The 16,989-nt window shown below is 36.4% G+C and overlaps 1 protein-coding gene across 2 annotated transcripts in view; it reads left to right on the top strand.

The window, feature by feature from the left end:
• The window catches only part of LOC306851657 (neurobeachin-like), a gene marked incomplete at its 5' end in the record, with an annotated part of 296,026 nt that overhangs the window by 276,061 nt on the left and 2,976 nt on the right, over positions 1 to 16,989 (top strand). For both annotated transcript variants that reach the window (XM_079388064.1, XM_079388063.1), the window contains 7 exons: positions 3,913 to 4,002; positions 5,955 to 6,147; positions 8,499 to 8,570; positions 8,997 to 9,152; positions 9,601 to 9,771; positions 16,494 to 16,595; positions 16,684 to 16,880. In XM_079388064.1, the coding sequence (XP_079244190.1) occupies positions 3,913 to 4,002; positions 5,955 to 6,147; positions 8,499 to 8,570; positions 8,997 to 9,152; positions 9,601 to 9,771; positions 16,494 to 16,595; positions 16,684 to 16,880 (981 nt within the window). The remainder of the gene's footprint in view (positions 1 to 3,912; positions 4,003 to 5,954; positions 6,148 to 8,498; positions 8,571 to 8,996; positions 9,153 to 9,600; positions 9,772 to 16,493; positions 16,596 to 16,683; positions 16,881 to 16,989) is intronic.

Below are 16,989 nucleotides of genomic sequence, written 5' to 3'. Positions count from 1 at the left end.
TTAAAGGACGTGCCCCTCATATAACCTTAGCGTCAGCTTTGACTCTAGACATAAACTCTCAGAATTGGATGTATAACAAGATACAGTTGCTGTAAATGCATGTGTTTCTGGACATTAGATTCTGGATGTTAAAATACTGATCTGTAATTCTTAAATATATTAGTAAGGGTCAGTAAGATTTATATATATATATATATATATATATATATATATATATAATTACATTCAGTTTAATAATACTTGTATCTTCTTGGTTGTATCAAATGTATTATGGTTTCCATGAAAATATTAAGCAACGCAACTGATTTCAACATTGATAATAATGCGAAATGTTAACATATTAGAATGAATATGACACTGAAGACTGAAGAAATGGCTGCTAAAAACTCAGCTTTGCCAGGAATAAATTACATTTTAAAGTATATTAATATGGAAAACGGTTATTGTACATTTACTGTAATTTATACTGTATTTTTGATCAAATAAATGCAGCCTTGAAGATCATAAGAGATTTCCTTCCATTAAAAAATTTAAAACATAAAAAAATCGAACCGATCCCAAACTTTTGAACGGTACTATATATATATATATATATATATATATATATATTGTTCTTGATATGGACCAATTATATTCATATTTATGTACTTTTAGAAGGAATTTTCCCCTCGTTTTTTTCCTCACTGTTGGAAGGCAGAAATATAGTGATACTTTCCACATGGCTGCCTGTTTCTCTCAGATCTTCAGATCAGATTACATTATTTGAGCAGACATTGTGACCCCTGTTCCTGAGTCGAACCTAAAATAGCTATAATGTGAGCGCATTTTTATTTGACAGACAGCATCGTAAAGCAGCACAGACTGACTATTTAATTGTTACCAAATGTGATTGCGGTAAGTTGTGAGAGCTCTGCTTGTGTCGAATTTGCCACCAGGGTCAGGCCAAGATGATATCGTTTAAGTTTAAGGATCTGTTCCTATTTGAAATATTGCAGTGAGAACTACTACCCTTGGTTCCTCTCATCTCATTTGCACTAATGATTATACAGTAATTCTGCAGGTTAGTTTCACTGATTTCAATTTACTTTGAAGTCAGTGTGAAACATCAGTTGCACACCATTTTAATTCTGTAACTGAAATATGATATTTATTGAGAATGAATTTAGACTAATGTGAATTAAGAAAATATATATATATTTTATTTAGTGGTAACTTTAAAGTGAAAATTTTTGGAAAACAAAAAATGAAAAAAAAAAATTCTTAATAAGAAAGTTAGAAGTCTTGTAATATTACACATTTCTTTAAACTGTAATCTATATAAACGTTGTGAATGCAACATTCAATTTTTTGAATTTAGAGTTTAGAATTCAGAATGGTTCCAATTCTAATCGTGTAAACGGGGAAAAAATAGATTCTTAAATCAAGACTTGAAAACATAAGATATTGTCAGAAAAATATATCTTAAAAATATATATTTTTTTATTTTCTTTTCTTTTCTTTCTCTCTCTCTCTCTCTCTCTCTCTCATCTCTCATCTCTATCTATCATTTTTTGCATAAAATAAAATTAAAAAAATGTTGTTTTCCCTTTGAATGAAGTTTACATTTCTTAATCTTTGGCAGATATTTTTCTTGTTTTTTAGCATAAAATCACTTAATTTTGCTACATTTTTCAGACAAGACATAATATCTTAAGTCTATTTGTATTCTTAAGTGTATCTTGATTTAGGCATGTTTACTGTAGATATTTTTACTGGAAGACAAGGCATACAAAGTGAGAAAATCATTTTTTGCAGTGCAGATCATGTGACAAGTTTAACATGCAGATCTGGCCAGTGTGGTGACATGGATGAAGGAGATGTTTGATCTGACACAAACGTCCAGGCTTCAGAGCGCTGAGGGAGAGCTGTTCTGTTAGACTGTGGGAGGTGCTTCATACGGGAAGGCAAGATTGATGGGATCAGAGCCTCAGAACAGCCGAGGGGAGCTTGTAGGTGTCTGTCAGTGCTACCGTGCACAGTGGCACACATGCACACTCTCCACACACATACACAAACAACACAAACACACAGCCTATCAAGACCCAACATACGGCGACATGCGTCTGTCAGCGTTACATAACATGAGGGATGTGTGTGGAGTGAAGGATGAATGGGTTTCTGTCCTTTCTTCAAAGTTTGGCTGGTATACATATATATGTATGTATATGTGTAGGAATTTAAAGTGCCCCTATTATGGATTTTTGAAAATTACCCTTCATGCAGTGTGTAACACAGCTCTAAGTGAATGAAAACATCCTGCAAAGTTTTAAATCTGAAAGTGCACCGTGTACAAAGTTATTGTCTCTCAAAAGAAAGAGTCGACTCTGAATCATTGAAACGAGTCGTTTTTAAAACAAATCCCAAGCGTTTTATGCTGACGTCAACATGAAACATTAGCATATTGCCCACCCACTTGTTGGTCTTTTTGCTTTGGTCTGAATGAAAATGCAAATTCATTCTTTGCCATTAGGTGCCACTTTTGGAGCAGTAAAATAGCTATGTACCCGGTAACGCTGTACACAAAGCAGCACTGTGCTTGCAAATGCTTTATCAGGCATTACAGTCATGATGAAATGAAAATGAGACCAATCAGACCAATCACCGCGGATAGCGTCACGCAAGGGAGGGCTTTGGAAAAATTAATCGTTGAACAAATCATTTGGGAGTCGTTGAGCAAGTAAGGTAAAAATAAATGCAATAAAAAATGTGTAATAAAATATAAATGATAAGACAATGAAAGTGTTTTTTGCATGCATGTCAACCTGTTACTGGGGACTCCCAAAACCAAAATATGAACCTTTCATTAACCATAATAGGGGAACTTTAACAGTTTCATGTGAAGCTACGAGTTGGAAACTATGATAGTTTTGACATGCATTAAAATCTGATAAATTTAAATGTCAGATTGTAAATTTTTAATTCCAAATTCAAGTGATTTTTGCCAAAATTGACAATTAACATTGACAGACTCGTGCATAAGGATTATTAGAATTGTCTACAGTATATAGTGAGTATAAGATTATTATATAGTATACGATTATTTTTGTACATTTATTTTATACAACTTCTACTCTAGCTTCTGTACAAACTTAATAATGCAGCACTATGACATTTTTGCTTCTTTATTAAGTTCTGTTTTTCATTTGGATAAAGCATCTTCTAAATGCCTAAAAACAAATGACATCATAACGATTTATAAGTGTGCTTTAGACTCAAAAAAGGATGTTATAATTCACATTACGATAATATCTTTCGTGTGGCGTGTTTATGATCTTTAGTATTAGTACTATTATTAATAGTCCTGTTCCTATTGTATATTTTTAGAGTCTCTGTGTGTGTGTGTGTGTGTGTTTGTTTGTGTGTGTGTGCGTGTTTGTTTGTGTGTGTGTGCTCTCTCTGCCCTTTGTCTCGGGCACAGTAACATCTGAGAGGGAGGGTTCTGCTGCAGTCCTGGCTGTGCGTCAGTCCAGGTTAACGTCTGCTTGCCGAAGGGGGGTTGTACATGGGCCCTACTCCTGGAAATGGGAAAGGTTAACTGAAGCATGTTAATAAGGAAAGGCTTGTCTCTTCCATACTAACACTTGGATGACTCTGCAGGCTTTGAAGGGGGCAGGTTGGGGGTAGTTTGGGGTGGGTTTTTTGAACTCACTCACCCACTCATGGTCACTAACCAACCCCCCCACCACAACAAGCACCCCTCCACGGCGAGGCTGGGCTGAAGGGGGGTTTGCTTGCATTGTCAAGTAATGCATTGACCCATCACTTTGATGCGTATCAATACTGACAGCCCTCTCTCTCTCTCTCTCTCTCCTCCCTCCCTCCGTCTATCTCTTCCTCTCTTTCCTCTGTATCTTTCTCTCTCTTTTGCTGCAGGCCACCGAGGCTCAGATCCAAAGTGTTGGACAGACGCCATCTCAGTTGCTCATCGAGCCACATCCTCCACGTAGCTCCGCCATGCACCTGGTGAGAACAGTGTGTGTGTGAGTGTGTAATAAAATCAGTGTGTGCGTATTTATTGTGGGTTTTTTTCTGCCTGACAGTAGGGAAGTTATTATTTCGAACAAGGGCAGTGACGCCTGACCTTCAGGCCATTCCCCAAAATCCAGCACAACAGTCTCTCATCCATATGTCCAGAACTTTTGCAGCAGCCATGGTGTAGTTTAGCTCAGTCTGCAGTGTGATCAGTGTTAAAATAGCAAGTGCTATTGTAACTGAATTTCAGATCTATTAATTTAACTGCGTTAGAATTTTTTCCAGTAAAAAACAACTTTTTCCAGGGACAAAATGCTTAATCACTGTTTTTAATGTATTGTTGTATTGAACACACAACCCGAGCAATACAGTAATCATTTGCTTTTTGCTTCCTCTCATATGTAGTGTTGGTAAGGCCAAAGTAAATCAGTTTGTTTAGATGGTTCATGAAACCATAATGAAAATTTTTTAAAGATATTCACAATAGACAACAAAAGAAAAAGAACAAAAAATCAAATCGAATCCGTGTTTTTTTTTTGTTTTGTTATGAAAACCAAAAAATACACACACACATGCACGCACGCGCGCACACGCACACTCATGAACAAATCCAGGCCATTTCCATTGATTTCCTCTTTGTAATTGTACTGTAGGCTTTAACCAGTTTGTAGTTTGTTCCTTACTTCCAGGTAGTCACTGGTTCTGTGTACAACAACCTTCACAGAGCCACACACATGCCCTAACACAAATACATGACACACAGACCTGCCATACTTACAGGAGCTCACAACTCCATCACAGACTCCTCAGATAGTTGTGTCAAGAGAACAGTGCTCTCTACTGGCCATATAAGTCCTCACACTTCAAAACTAATCATTCCCATCTCAATCAAGCATCTGTCATAACAATCAGACTGGAGTTTACAAAGTGAATGTTGTAATGCTGTCAATACAAGTTTTATAATTAGAGCTTGTTTATATTTCTAAATAACTGTGTGCAGCCTACTGATGTAAGTTTCACCGTCAAAGTTTGTTGTTGCCAAAGATGTCCATAATGAAATGCTCAAAATCAGAGGAAAACAGGTTTTTGAAATTATCGCAGATTGTAGATTTTCACCACTGTAACATCAGTTTAAAGTATTTTTATCCAGACTATATTATATATTTTACTATATTTTTGGGGTCAGTAAGATTTTCTTTTCATCCTCCCACTTTTAATGAAACGTAAATTCGTCCCTTGCGCGTTTTTCAGCAAGTGTTTTCACGTTTTTCAAGAGCCAGTGCGAATAAACCCTGAATTTAAATTCAAAGAGACTAGATAGTCACATTGTTTTGAATAGTTATTCGTATTTGTATACTTATATACTTGTTCGTAAACAAAACGATGTGAACATTATGGAGCGCTAAACACTCTCCTGCACGGTATGTTTCATTCATACTCAAAGCCGGAGGCACTCTTGCACTGAAAATCCAAAACGGACTCAGAGAAGTAATAATAACTCATGACAAAGGCATCCAGCGACCGCTGGAGCTAAGCCTAATAAAAAGTATAAACGTTTTGATGATGAAACTATTATTTAAAGTAATAATATTTGACATATAGTATTGTTGATCAAATAAATGCAGCCTAATAATAGACATAATAGATTTTTAAAAAATCTTACAGACTATATATATATATATATATATATATATATATATATAATATAAAATTGTATATATACTATATATATATATAAAATAATTAGTTTTTTTGCAGAAGTATTCCTCAATCTTCTCCCCGACTCTCCTCCTAAACTACCACACACAGTCTATCCTCTGTTTTCCAAATCTTTTTTTTTTTTTTTTTTACCTCTTTCCTCTTTGCTAACAACCTCTCCTCGTCTATTTCTCCCTCCCCCCTCTTTTCCATCCTTCTCTTCCTTTGCTTTCTCTGTTCAACAGTGTTTCCTTCCGCAGAGTCCGCTCATGTTTAAGGATCAGATGCAGCAGGATGTCATCATGGTGCTAAAGTTTCCCTCCAACTCTCCCGTCACTCACGTGGCCGCCAACACACTGCCGCACCTGACCCTCCCCGCCGTCGTCACCATCACCTGCAGCCGACTCTTCGCCGTCAACCGCTGGCATAACACCGTGGGTGAGTGGGAATCTCTGTGTATACTAACTAACAAGCTACTAGCTTGATTTCACCTGCAAATCAACAAAAAAATGGCAACAAAAAAACACTCCACATGTTACCACTTGGCCATGTGTGAACAACATTACCCAACTAGCCGTTCCCCCGGAGCCCCCCTCACCTGCGGGTCAGAGGTCGGGCGCCGTGGCGACGGACTAAATTAGCCTATCACGGCCTCTCCTTTCGCCTCACACCTCCCCAGCTGTCACGGCAACACATAGTGATGTCAGGACCAAACGTGGCAATCTCGCTCTCTCACACTACTAATGGCTGCAGCTGCAGGACCAGCCCTCTCCAGCCGTGAGTGTGTGTTGGTCCCACCAAATAATGAGCATAATAAGGCCGCCACACTGAGTGCAAAATGGCGGTCTGTGCCTGTAGGCCTGCCTCAAGAGTGCTATAACTCAGGCCTGCCTGACATTGGAGAGGGAGAGAAATCAATAAGCACCATGGAGATCTGACTGGTGGGTCTCCATAAAGCACTCATGTCATATGGGATGGGGTCAGGAAGTGGACTTGACTGAGGCGGACGGGCAGGTGTCAGTGGAAAGACTGTTGTGAGGGTATCACAGCAAAAGTTTATTTTATTTCTGAGGATTTTTATTTTGTTTTCCAGTACAAATATTAAAAAATTGTTATAAAAAACTTGACCCTTTAACACTAGCGCTGTCTATATCTACCTATTTATTATAAAACAACTTTACCCTTTAACACTAGCACTCTCTATTCTGTTTCTATTATATCTACTTATTTTCTTTTATTTATTATAAAAAAAATTAACCCTCTAACACTAGCACTCTCTATTCTGTTTCTATTATATCTACTTGTTTTCTTTTTATTAATGATAATAATAACTTGACCCTCTAACACTCTCTATTCTATTTCTATTCTGTGCCATAAGATAACAAGTCTTGTTTTCTGAAGAAAAAAAAAAAAAAAAATATATATATATATATATATATATATACATATCAATTAGGGCTGTCAACGTTAATGCATGCGATTAATCTAAAAATGTTAACATGTTAATATATTTTTTTATGCAAATTAATTGTTTGGTAAGGTTTGACCCCGACTTCTTGCCGTCATGGCAGCGCGGAAGGTAATCATTGCCTACGTCCCAATGTGCACACTATCCATCCTAAATTTTATGTGATATTAGTAATTTTCAATACTATTTATGGTAGATAGGGTGTATAGTATGCACATTGGGATGCAGGGATTGTGTGATTATGAGGCGCCGGGCTCGACAAAAGTGAAGCGAACGCAGAGCTTGAGAGAGAGAGAGAGAGTTATGTATACTCCTATGTGATAAGGGTACAGCTAACCAGTGTTGCCAGGGTCTCGGTTTTCCCGCACAAATTGAGCTGTTTTGAATATACAGTGGCGGGAAAAATGACAGAGCCGTGGGTTGTGGATTTTTGGGCTATTTTATAATGTACCGCTGCCGCCCAAAGTATACACGTGATCGCAAAAGGAAGTTATTAGAAACACTCAATGGTGGTTTAAAGTGAGTAAAAGTGTACTATTAATCTCATAAATTGTCTTATGTAGCATGATGCTAATGTTAGCTCTAATGCACTTGCAGAACAGGTCCAATTCTTCTTCATAATGCATTTTATCATAATACTTCATGTAAGGTCGCAAGAAAATGTTTTGTTGCATTTATTTAGAAATACTCTTGATAATAGTTGGGTAAATGTGTACTGGGACTGAAGCGATGTGGCTTGATAAACGTTTTATTGTCAGTGTAAAGGCTGATAATGGCTGAATTAAAACAAAAGAATAATAAGGATTATGTCTCATACCTGGCGGAGGTGTGAAAGGTTCTGTTTCCTTAAACTAGTTTGTCATGCATTCCCTTATTTCAACACATTTAACGTTACAGGTTAATCCTAGTACTTTAAATTTGCGATTAATCATGATTAATCACAGTCCAGGGCTGTGGTTAACGCGATTACATTTTTTTAATCGATTGACAGCACTAATATCAATATTAAGCAGATTTATATTTAAAATAATAAAAAAAATGTCTGCCAAACGGGGTCAGAAAAATATTTTTATTCCTTTAAATTCAATGTATTTTTCTTACCCATTGGCAGATTTTTTTTAACGTGGAGTTTTTAAGCATAGAGTCATTAATTTTTTTTTTTTTAACTTATGTTATTTTGCTTTTCAAGTAAATGTATCTTGATTTAATAACATTTACCTAGATATATTTACTGAAAAACAAGACAAAAATACTGAGGAAGGGTTTTTCCAGGTACTGAATGGTGTGTTTTTGATTTCTTTTATTGTCTGTGTGTGTGTAGGTCTCCGAGGAGCTCCAGGATATTCACTAGAGCAGGCCCATCACCTCCCCATCGAGATGGACTCACTGATTGGTGAGTTTGACCTTTTTTGTTGTTGAAATACTTTCTTCTATCCCATTCATAACTAATTTAAGTAATCTGTTTGTACAGTAGATTTGTTTCCATAACAAGTCTCTATTGCTCTGTCCCAACTATCCCAAGACTATCCCAACTAAATTGACACTGCAACTTTGATTTATCCTGTAGTATGAGTTGGTTGTGAGACTATCAATTTGTCTGCTTAATAGCAGATGTGGGGAGTATCATCATATTTGCAATAAAGTGACACAAAATCCACATGCTTTATTAAAGAAGGTAACCGCTGAACCATTTTATATACAAAAAAACATAAATCTTAGCATCTCCAAACTTTGGAATTTGTATTGCTTTAAATGATACTTCTATTTTATTCTTTGTATGTCGATTGATTTCAGAACTCTGTAAACATGTCTCTTCCAGCTAACAACTCAGGCACAAACAAACGACAAATCACTGACCTGGTTGACCAGAGCATTCAGATCAACACTCAGTGTTTTGTGGTGACGGCTGATAACCGCTACATCCTGGTGTGCGGTTTCTGGGACAAGAGTTTCCGTGTTTACTCTTCAGACACAGGTAAGATGCACTCACTGGACATTAAGGGAGTTATTCACTCACAATGTTACATTTTGTCATCAATTACTCACCTTAAATCAAAGTATCCTGAAGGTAGTCCATATGACTTGTACTGTATGTTATACTTCTGAAGCCATTGGTCAGGTCAGGATCAGAGTTGAACTCTGAATCATGAATGAATCATTTAGATTGGTTATTCAAACCGAGTTAACTGATTCATTAAAAAATCCATTTCTTTCTAGAACTCTCATGAAACATTATCTAAAGACTCTTATATTTCACTTTTGTCAAACTTTTATTGTTGTTTTTGTAATTTTGGATACATTCCACAGCCACTTTTATTACATTGAAATGAGTGGCCAAGATATTAAGGTTTGTTGGTCTGACCAACATATTTGTGCTTTGAATTACGAGGGACAAAAGGTAAATGCTGTATGTTTGTTTGCAGGCAAGCTCACTCAGATAGTGTTTGGTCACTGGGACGTGGTCACATGTCTGGCCCGCTCAGAGTCTTACATTGGGGGTGACTGCTACATTGTGTCGGGATCTAGAGATGCCACTCTGTTGCTCTGGTACTGGAGTGGGCGGCACCATATCATAGGAGACAACCCTAACAACAGTGAGTAGCAACTAAACCTGAAGGAATAGTTAACCCAAAAATGAAAATGTGCTTATTGACTCAGCCAAGATATAGTTTGTTTCTTCATCAGAACGGATTTGGAGAAATGTAGCATTATATCACTTGCTTACCATTGAATCCTCTGCAGTGAATGGGTGCCATCAGAATGAGAGTCCAAACAGCTGATAAAAACATCACAGCAACAATATCTTGTGAAGCAAAAAGCTGCCTGTTTGTAATAAACAAATCCATCATTAGGATGTTTTTAACTTCAAATTGTTGCTTCTGGCTAAAATATGAGTCATTATTATTATTGGGTGAACTATTCCTTTAAGCACAATTACCTCAGTATTCAGCATACTACATTATACAATCATGCAAGAACAGACATTAATATTAGATGTTACATTAATAATGGAGGAGATTATAAAAGCTCACACACTAGGCAACATATTATCTTTTCATTTTTATATTAATCACTGTACTAACAAAAGCTATAATTGCATAACAAATGAAGGCATTACAGCTCCTAATTGTTCCGGGATCCCTTGCTACTGAATGCAGAAAGCTGTTTTTGTAACATGAGCTGCAAACAGGTTAATAAGAAAACAAGTCTGCATGTCTGTGCTTGTTTGTGTGTGTGTTTTGCAAAGATATCTGAACATTTGCACCGCTGATGTGTATTAGATGTATTGTCCTTGCTTCTACATGTCATGAGCTGTGGTTTAGGTGAGCGCGTTCTCTAATTAACTTCAGTGATGCTCAGACAGTTAATTAAGGATTTCAGCTCGACTGCCTCCAATTAGCGAGGTACAGCCCCACTCCTGTTTTCAAAGCACAGGAAACAAAACTCCCATGATATTCACACACAACTGCGTACTGTGTGTCCTCACAAAGGAGACTAATGGTCTGTATGCTTGAAACTGGAGGGAATTACGAACAAAGAACTATTTATATATAATGAGGAATAAACCTAACATTGTTAAATTTATCAAACTCATGGTACACCAATATAGTACCAATCTGGTGTCATTATGTCATGCAATAAAATAATGAAGTGACATACTGCCAAGTACTCGGAATTTGTGCTCTGCATGTAACCCATCCAACGTGCACACACACAGCAGAGAACACACACACACCGTGATCATTATGCTGCGGCGCCCGGGGAGCAGTTGGGGGTTCAGTGCCTTGCTCAAGGGCACCTCAGTCGTGGTATTGAGGGTGGAGAGAGCGCTGGACATTCACTCCCCCCACCTACAATCCCTGCCGGCCCGAGACTCGAACCCGCAACCTTTGGATTACGAGTCCGACTCTCTCTTTTTGAGTAATACTGATGAACACGTTATGTAAGTATTTATTGGAACATCTTAATAATAATATTTTATTATTATTATTATTATGTCCAGAATTGGCATCATGTTGAGTCTGTCCTCTAAGAAATGAACAGTGCCATCTAGTGGTGTATTTCTGAATTATTTTTGGGAGCACAATACAATTCAGTACAAGTCATTGGTGTTTGGTGAGGAGTTTTTGGCTCAAGGTCTGCATTTAAAGTCACACCAGAGGTGTTCAGCTGGGATAAGGACTTGGCTTTCTGCAGACCAGTCAAGTTCTTCCACACTGACTCAATCAATCATATCTTTTTGAACCTTGCGTTATACACAGAGGCACTGTCATGTTAGAATAGAAAAGGGTCCTGTCCAAACTGTTGCTATAAAATTAGAAGCACGCAATATTATCATTATATGCTTAAACATTAAACATTGTACTCATGGAAATTAATAAAGTAGTCAAATCTGTTCATTAGAAGGCAGACCCAATACTTTTGGCAATATAGTGTATAGTGTGTGTGTGTGTGTGTGTGTGTATGTGTGTATATATATATATGGAAAGTTTGTGAACCCTTTATAATTTTCTATATTTTTGCGTAAATATGACCCAAAACATAATCAGTTTTTTGCACAAGTCCCGAAAGTAGACAGAGAGAAACCAATCAAACAAATAAGACAAAAATATTTTCTTTGAATATTTATTTATTCAGGAAAATTATCCAATATTGCATATCTGTGAGTGGCTAAAGTATGTGAATCTCTTGGATTAGCAGTTAATGTAAAGGTGAAGTTAGAGTCCATCTGTGCAGAGGTGTTTTCAGGCAGTGCAATGACTATCAAATGTCAGTATGTGACCTGTTTTTTTCAAAGAACAGGGATCTATCAAAGTCTGATCATGTTTGTGGAAGTAAATTATGTCACGAACAAAAGAGATTAATGAGGACCTCGGAAAAAGAGTTGATGTTGCTCATCAGGCAAGAAAAGGTTACAAAACCATCTCTAAAGAGTTTGGGCCCCACAAATCCACAGTCAGACAGATGGAGGAAATTCACTGTTACCTTCCCAAGAAGTTTGTCGACCAACAAAGATCACTCCAAAGCAGAACATGTAATAGTCTGCGAGGTTGTAAAAGTTCCTAGGGTAACTTCTAAGCAACTAAAGGCCTTTCTCACATTGGCTAATGTTAATGTTCATGAGCCCACCACCAGGAGAACACAGAGCAACCATGGTGTGCATGCCAGAATAACAAGAAGAAAGCCACTGTTCTCCAAAAAGAAAATTGCTTGCTAAAGATCATGTGGACAAGCCAGAGGACTACTGGAGAAAGGTTTGATGGATGGATGAAACCAAAATAGAACTTATTGGTTTAAATGAGAAGCTATTATGTTCGGAGAAAAGAACACATTGCATTCCAGCTGAAGAATCTTATCCCATCTGTGAAACATGGGATGTATACTGCATTTATACATTTATACTGCCTTTCATAATCTTTATTAAGACTACAAATGCTGGTTGATGTTATTTCATGTTTATTTCATTATTTTATATTATAATTTGTTTTTCAACATAGAAATTTAATTTTAAAGCCTTTTTTCTTTTCTTTATTTTGATGTTATGTTTTCATAAGTATGCAGTATATAACCGTTTTTGCAGGAAAGACTTTGACCTGAGGCAACATTTTCACAGTTACACACACGTACACACTAAAGTGGAATGTGCTCATTTAATGCAAATTTTTTTTTTTTTTTCCCCTCATTATATATTCCAGACTTATACCCCAAATACTTTGAGGTTGTTAAAACGATATCAGTGTAGCGGTAAAGAAAAACAAACCCTCATCAGCGTGTGTTTTTGTGTTAATGATAAGTTCAGCTGTGTTTCATCAAGCTTCCCCACACTGCACTGTTTTCATCAGTCTCTGAATGGAGAGTGTCGGTACAGGAACATCCATGAATATTCAGCAGATATCCCAGTACCGGCCCCTGAGGCACTCCGACATGGTGTAGAAATTGATTTCACAGTTGCCCGAGAAAGCCGGAGTGTGTCTTAAATGCGCAATGATTAAAATCCCGTCCAGCTCAATCAAGGCCCCGGTGCTTCACGACCCCAGCAGCCGTTCTCCAATTTACACATCTTAATTGTGACGCTGTACCGCTGGGGTTCAGCGCCAGGGTTTAGAAGGGCTCGGGTGCAGACTTATTAAATCTTTTGTGATGAAGGTGATCTGGGATCTCCCGAGGGATCCGGTGCTGACACACATCCCCACCCAGATCACTGACAGCTGGGCTTAGCGCTGTCAGACGGGCCCCTGTGGAGAACTCGTATTGATTAAGGCCTGAGTAACCTTTGATTGCTCGCCAACTTTAAAAAAAAACATCTGGATTTGTAGCAGTCATTCTATTGATTCCTGACTTCATTTAATGCTGCTCTGCATGCAAAGTAATGGCATGTGTCTTAATTATGTGGATGTTAATGAACTTAATGTTAATTAAAAATGGAAACTCAATTAATGGGATGAACCTTCTCCCTGTACTATATTATTAGCTTTGTTTTAGAAATCCCTCTGCCTGTGCGTATATGTGTAAAGCCAGGATTTTATCAACAGAGAACAACTTTGTTTTATTGAAGTTATCAAAAATTCAGTATAATTTAGAGTCATATAGGTCGTTCTAATACTGTAGATTTTTCTTTCAAGGAGGTTTGTGGTGGTAACTCTTTACCATTCAGTTGCAGTGAATCAGGACTGAGGCTTTCAGGCTTCATAAAGGACACTAAAGCACCATAAAAGTAGTCCATATGAAGTTATATGATGAATTTGTATGCAGAACAGACTGAAATTTAAACCTTATTCACTGAATAAGCTCAACAAACCACTCAGTTCACTAAGATTTGTTCTTTCGTTTAACTCATTTACTCAGCGATCTGATCTCAATGTTAACAGATCACTGGACATACAATACACTATTGTTCAAAAGTTTGGGGTCAATAAAAATGTGTTTTATAAAGAAATTAATACTTTTATTCAGTAAGAATGTATTAAATTGATCAAAAGTGACATTTATAATGTTATAAAAGATTTTTGATTTAAATAAATGCTGTTCATTTTCTATTCATCAAAGAATCATGAAAAAAAGTATCACGGTTTCCACAAAAAATATTAGAAGAAATGTTTCTCGAGCTTCAAATCAGCATATTAGTATGATTTCTGACGGATCATGTGACACCGAAGACTGTAATAATAATATATTATATTATATACAAGTGTGTTTGGAACATGAGCACAAGTAAATAATGACACAATTTTCAATTTGGGATGAACTAATCCTTTAAACAATTGAAACACACACACACACCTTCTCCGAAAGCAATGTTTAATCCATCTGGAACCATAATGTTGATCCCCCCGGCTAATAATGACTGTTTTGCTTCCTCACTGCACAAATCAAGCTAATTACACCACAGGCCCCGTTTTCCTTACACTTGAATTGCTTCTCTAACTTACTGCAGTGTGTACAAATATACAAGAGTCTTCAAGCGTGATGCTACAGACCCAGGAGGCCGAGCAGTTTAATGACTCAACCTGTTGTTTCTCAAATGAACTGCTTTGGAAATTGCAGCAGTGGACCTTATAATAAGCAAAATGTAGATGTGAAAGGGATGGGGATGTATTCCACACTGTTCATATCACATCTCGAGTGCTGTGTTTGTTTAGAGGCAGATTTTAAATGAGTTTTCTACTTTTTCCAAAACGAGTCCTTTCATGGCAGTTCAGCGAGGCGTCCAGCTGGTGCTAAGGTACCACAGGTGTCTTTAAATGACCTCGTATCACCTCTTCCCTCCCTCTCATCCATCATGTGACAGTGCGTGGGCTTCCTGCCGGTGATCATTTGGAGCGACGCCTCCTGAAGCAGATGTTCTCCTGACCTGTTTTATTGTGGTTATGTTGTGTTTGTGTAGTACTCTTACTGGATTACCTTCCAGGCGGAATCAGATTCATTGGTTTTGGTGATGTGCGTCACAAGATTTGGCTAAAACAGAACAAGTTGCTTTTATAGCAGTTTAATAAATCATTGATTGTATCTAAATGGATCCATAAGTAAGAGACAACTAGTGAGAATGCTTATATTTTTTCCCATTTATCTTTTTTTTTTTTTATTAACTTCTTCATAATTTATTGTTATTATTATTATTTTGTATTTCAGAAGATTAATGATAATGCTTATATTTTTTTATTATTCATGCTTTTATTTTATGAAATTATTAAAAATTTTTGTTTTATCTATTATCATCATCATTTTATATTTAAAAATCCTAACAGTAAGACCAATGAGAATCTTATATTTTGTTTATATTTATCCATCTGTTTATTTTTTCTGTTGTTGTTTTTAACATATTTTTATTTTATTTCTATTATTATTATCATCAGCATCATCATCATTTTATATTTAAAAATCCTAACAGTCTAAGACCACTAATGAGAATCTTATTTTTTGCTTTTATTGATCTATCTATTGTTTATTTTTTTTCTATTTTTGTTTTTAATGTATTTTTATTTTATTTCTATCATCATCATCATCATTTTATATTTAAAAATCCTAACAGTCTAAGACCACTAATGGGAATTTTATATTTAGCTTTTATTTATCTATCTATAATGTTCTTCCATCCATCCATCCATCCATCCATTCATCCATTTTTTTTTTTTTTTTTTTTTTTTTTTACATTTTTTTTTCTGTTAATATTAAAAATCCTAAAATTAAACATCCTAAAAGTCTATGCTTCTTTATTTTCTGTTTTATTTTATTTGAACTAATTTAAAATTGGGTTAATTTTTTTGTCATCTATTAATTTATTTATTTTTATTTTTTGTATTTAAAAATTCAAAAAAATCTAAGACTAATGTGAATGCTTCTATTTTTTTTGTTTATGAAAGTATTTAAAATTTTGCTTTAGCAATCATCATCATCATCATTTTATAGTTTATATTTAAAAATCCTAACAGTCTAAACCACCAATGAGAATTTTTTTATGTTTCTATTCATCTGTCTATCTATATGCATTTTTTTTTCTGTTTTTGTTTTATTTTATTTTTTATTTCTCTTAATATTCAAAATCCTAAAAGTCTATATGTATTTTATGTCTTCTGTATTTTGAGTTTTTTTTTTAAACTAATTTTAAAATTTGGTAATTTTTTGTCATGTAATATTCTTATTCTTAATTTTATGTTTTGAAAGCCTTAAGACAAAATCCTAAAAATCTGGTTAGAACACCTATATTAAAATCCTGTATTTATTTTTATATGTATATTTTCTGCTGTATGTCTCATGCGTGTTGTTGTGCTGTTCGTGTGTGTGTGTGTGCGTGTGTTTTTCCTGTGCTCATTTGCAGGTGATTACCCAGCTCCCCGTGCGGTACTGACCGGTCATGACTATGAGGTGGTGTGTGTGTCAGTGTGTGCTGAGCTGGGAATTGTAATCAGTGGAGCAAAAGGTGAGTGAGAGAGGAGCATTGTGGGATATGAAGTGAAGAGAGTGTGTGATTCCACTAGCGTCTCTTATCAGACACGTCTGTTTGTCAGAGGGGCCGTGTCTGGTCCACACCATCACTGGGGATCTTCTGAGGGCTTTGGAGGGCCCCGACAGCTGTGTGCTTCCCCGCCTGATCTCAGTGTCCAGTGAGGGTCACTGCATCATCTACTACGACAGGGGTCAGTTCTGCAACTTCAGCATCAACGGCAAACTGCTGGCCCAAATGGAGATCAACGACTCCACACGTGTATGTTCTCAACTCTGTGCTTGACCACACACTTCCTGTCTGTTAGATTAGATTTCTAAAGCAATGCCTCAGTTTTCTAATAATGCCCTATAGCTGCCCTATAGTTTGA

This window comes from Barbus barbus, assembly GCF_936440315.1.
Source record: "Barbus barbus genome assembly, chromosome: 31".
NCBI lineage: Eukaryota > Metazoa > Chordata > Actinopteri > Cypriniformes > Cyprinidae > Barbus > Barbus barbus.
The sequence above is the reverse complement of the archived record's forward strand: the minus strand, read 5'-3'. Positions and strand labels throughout refer to the sequence as shown.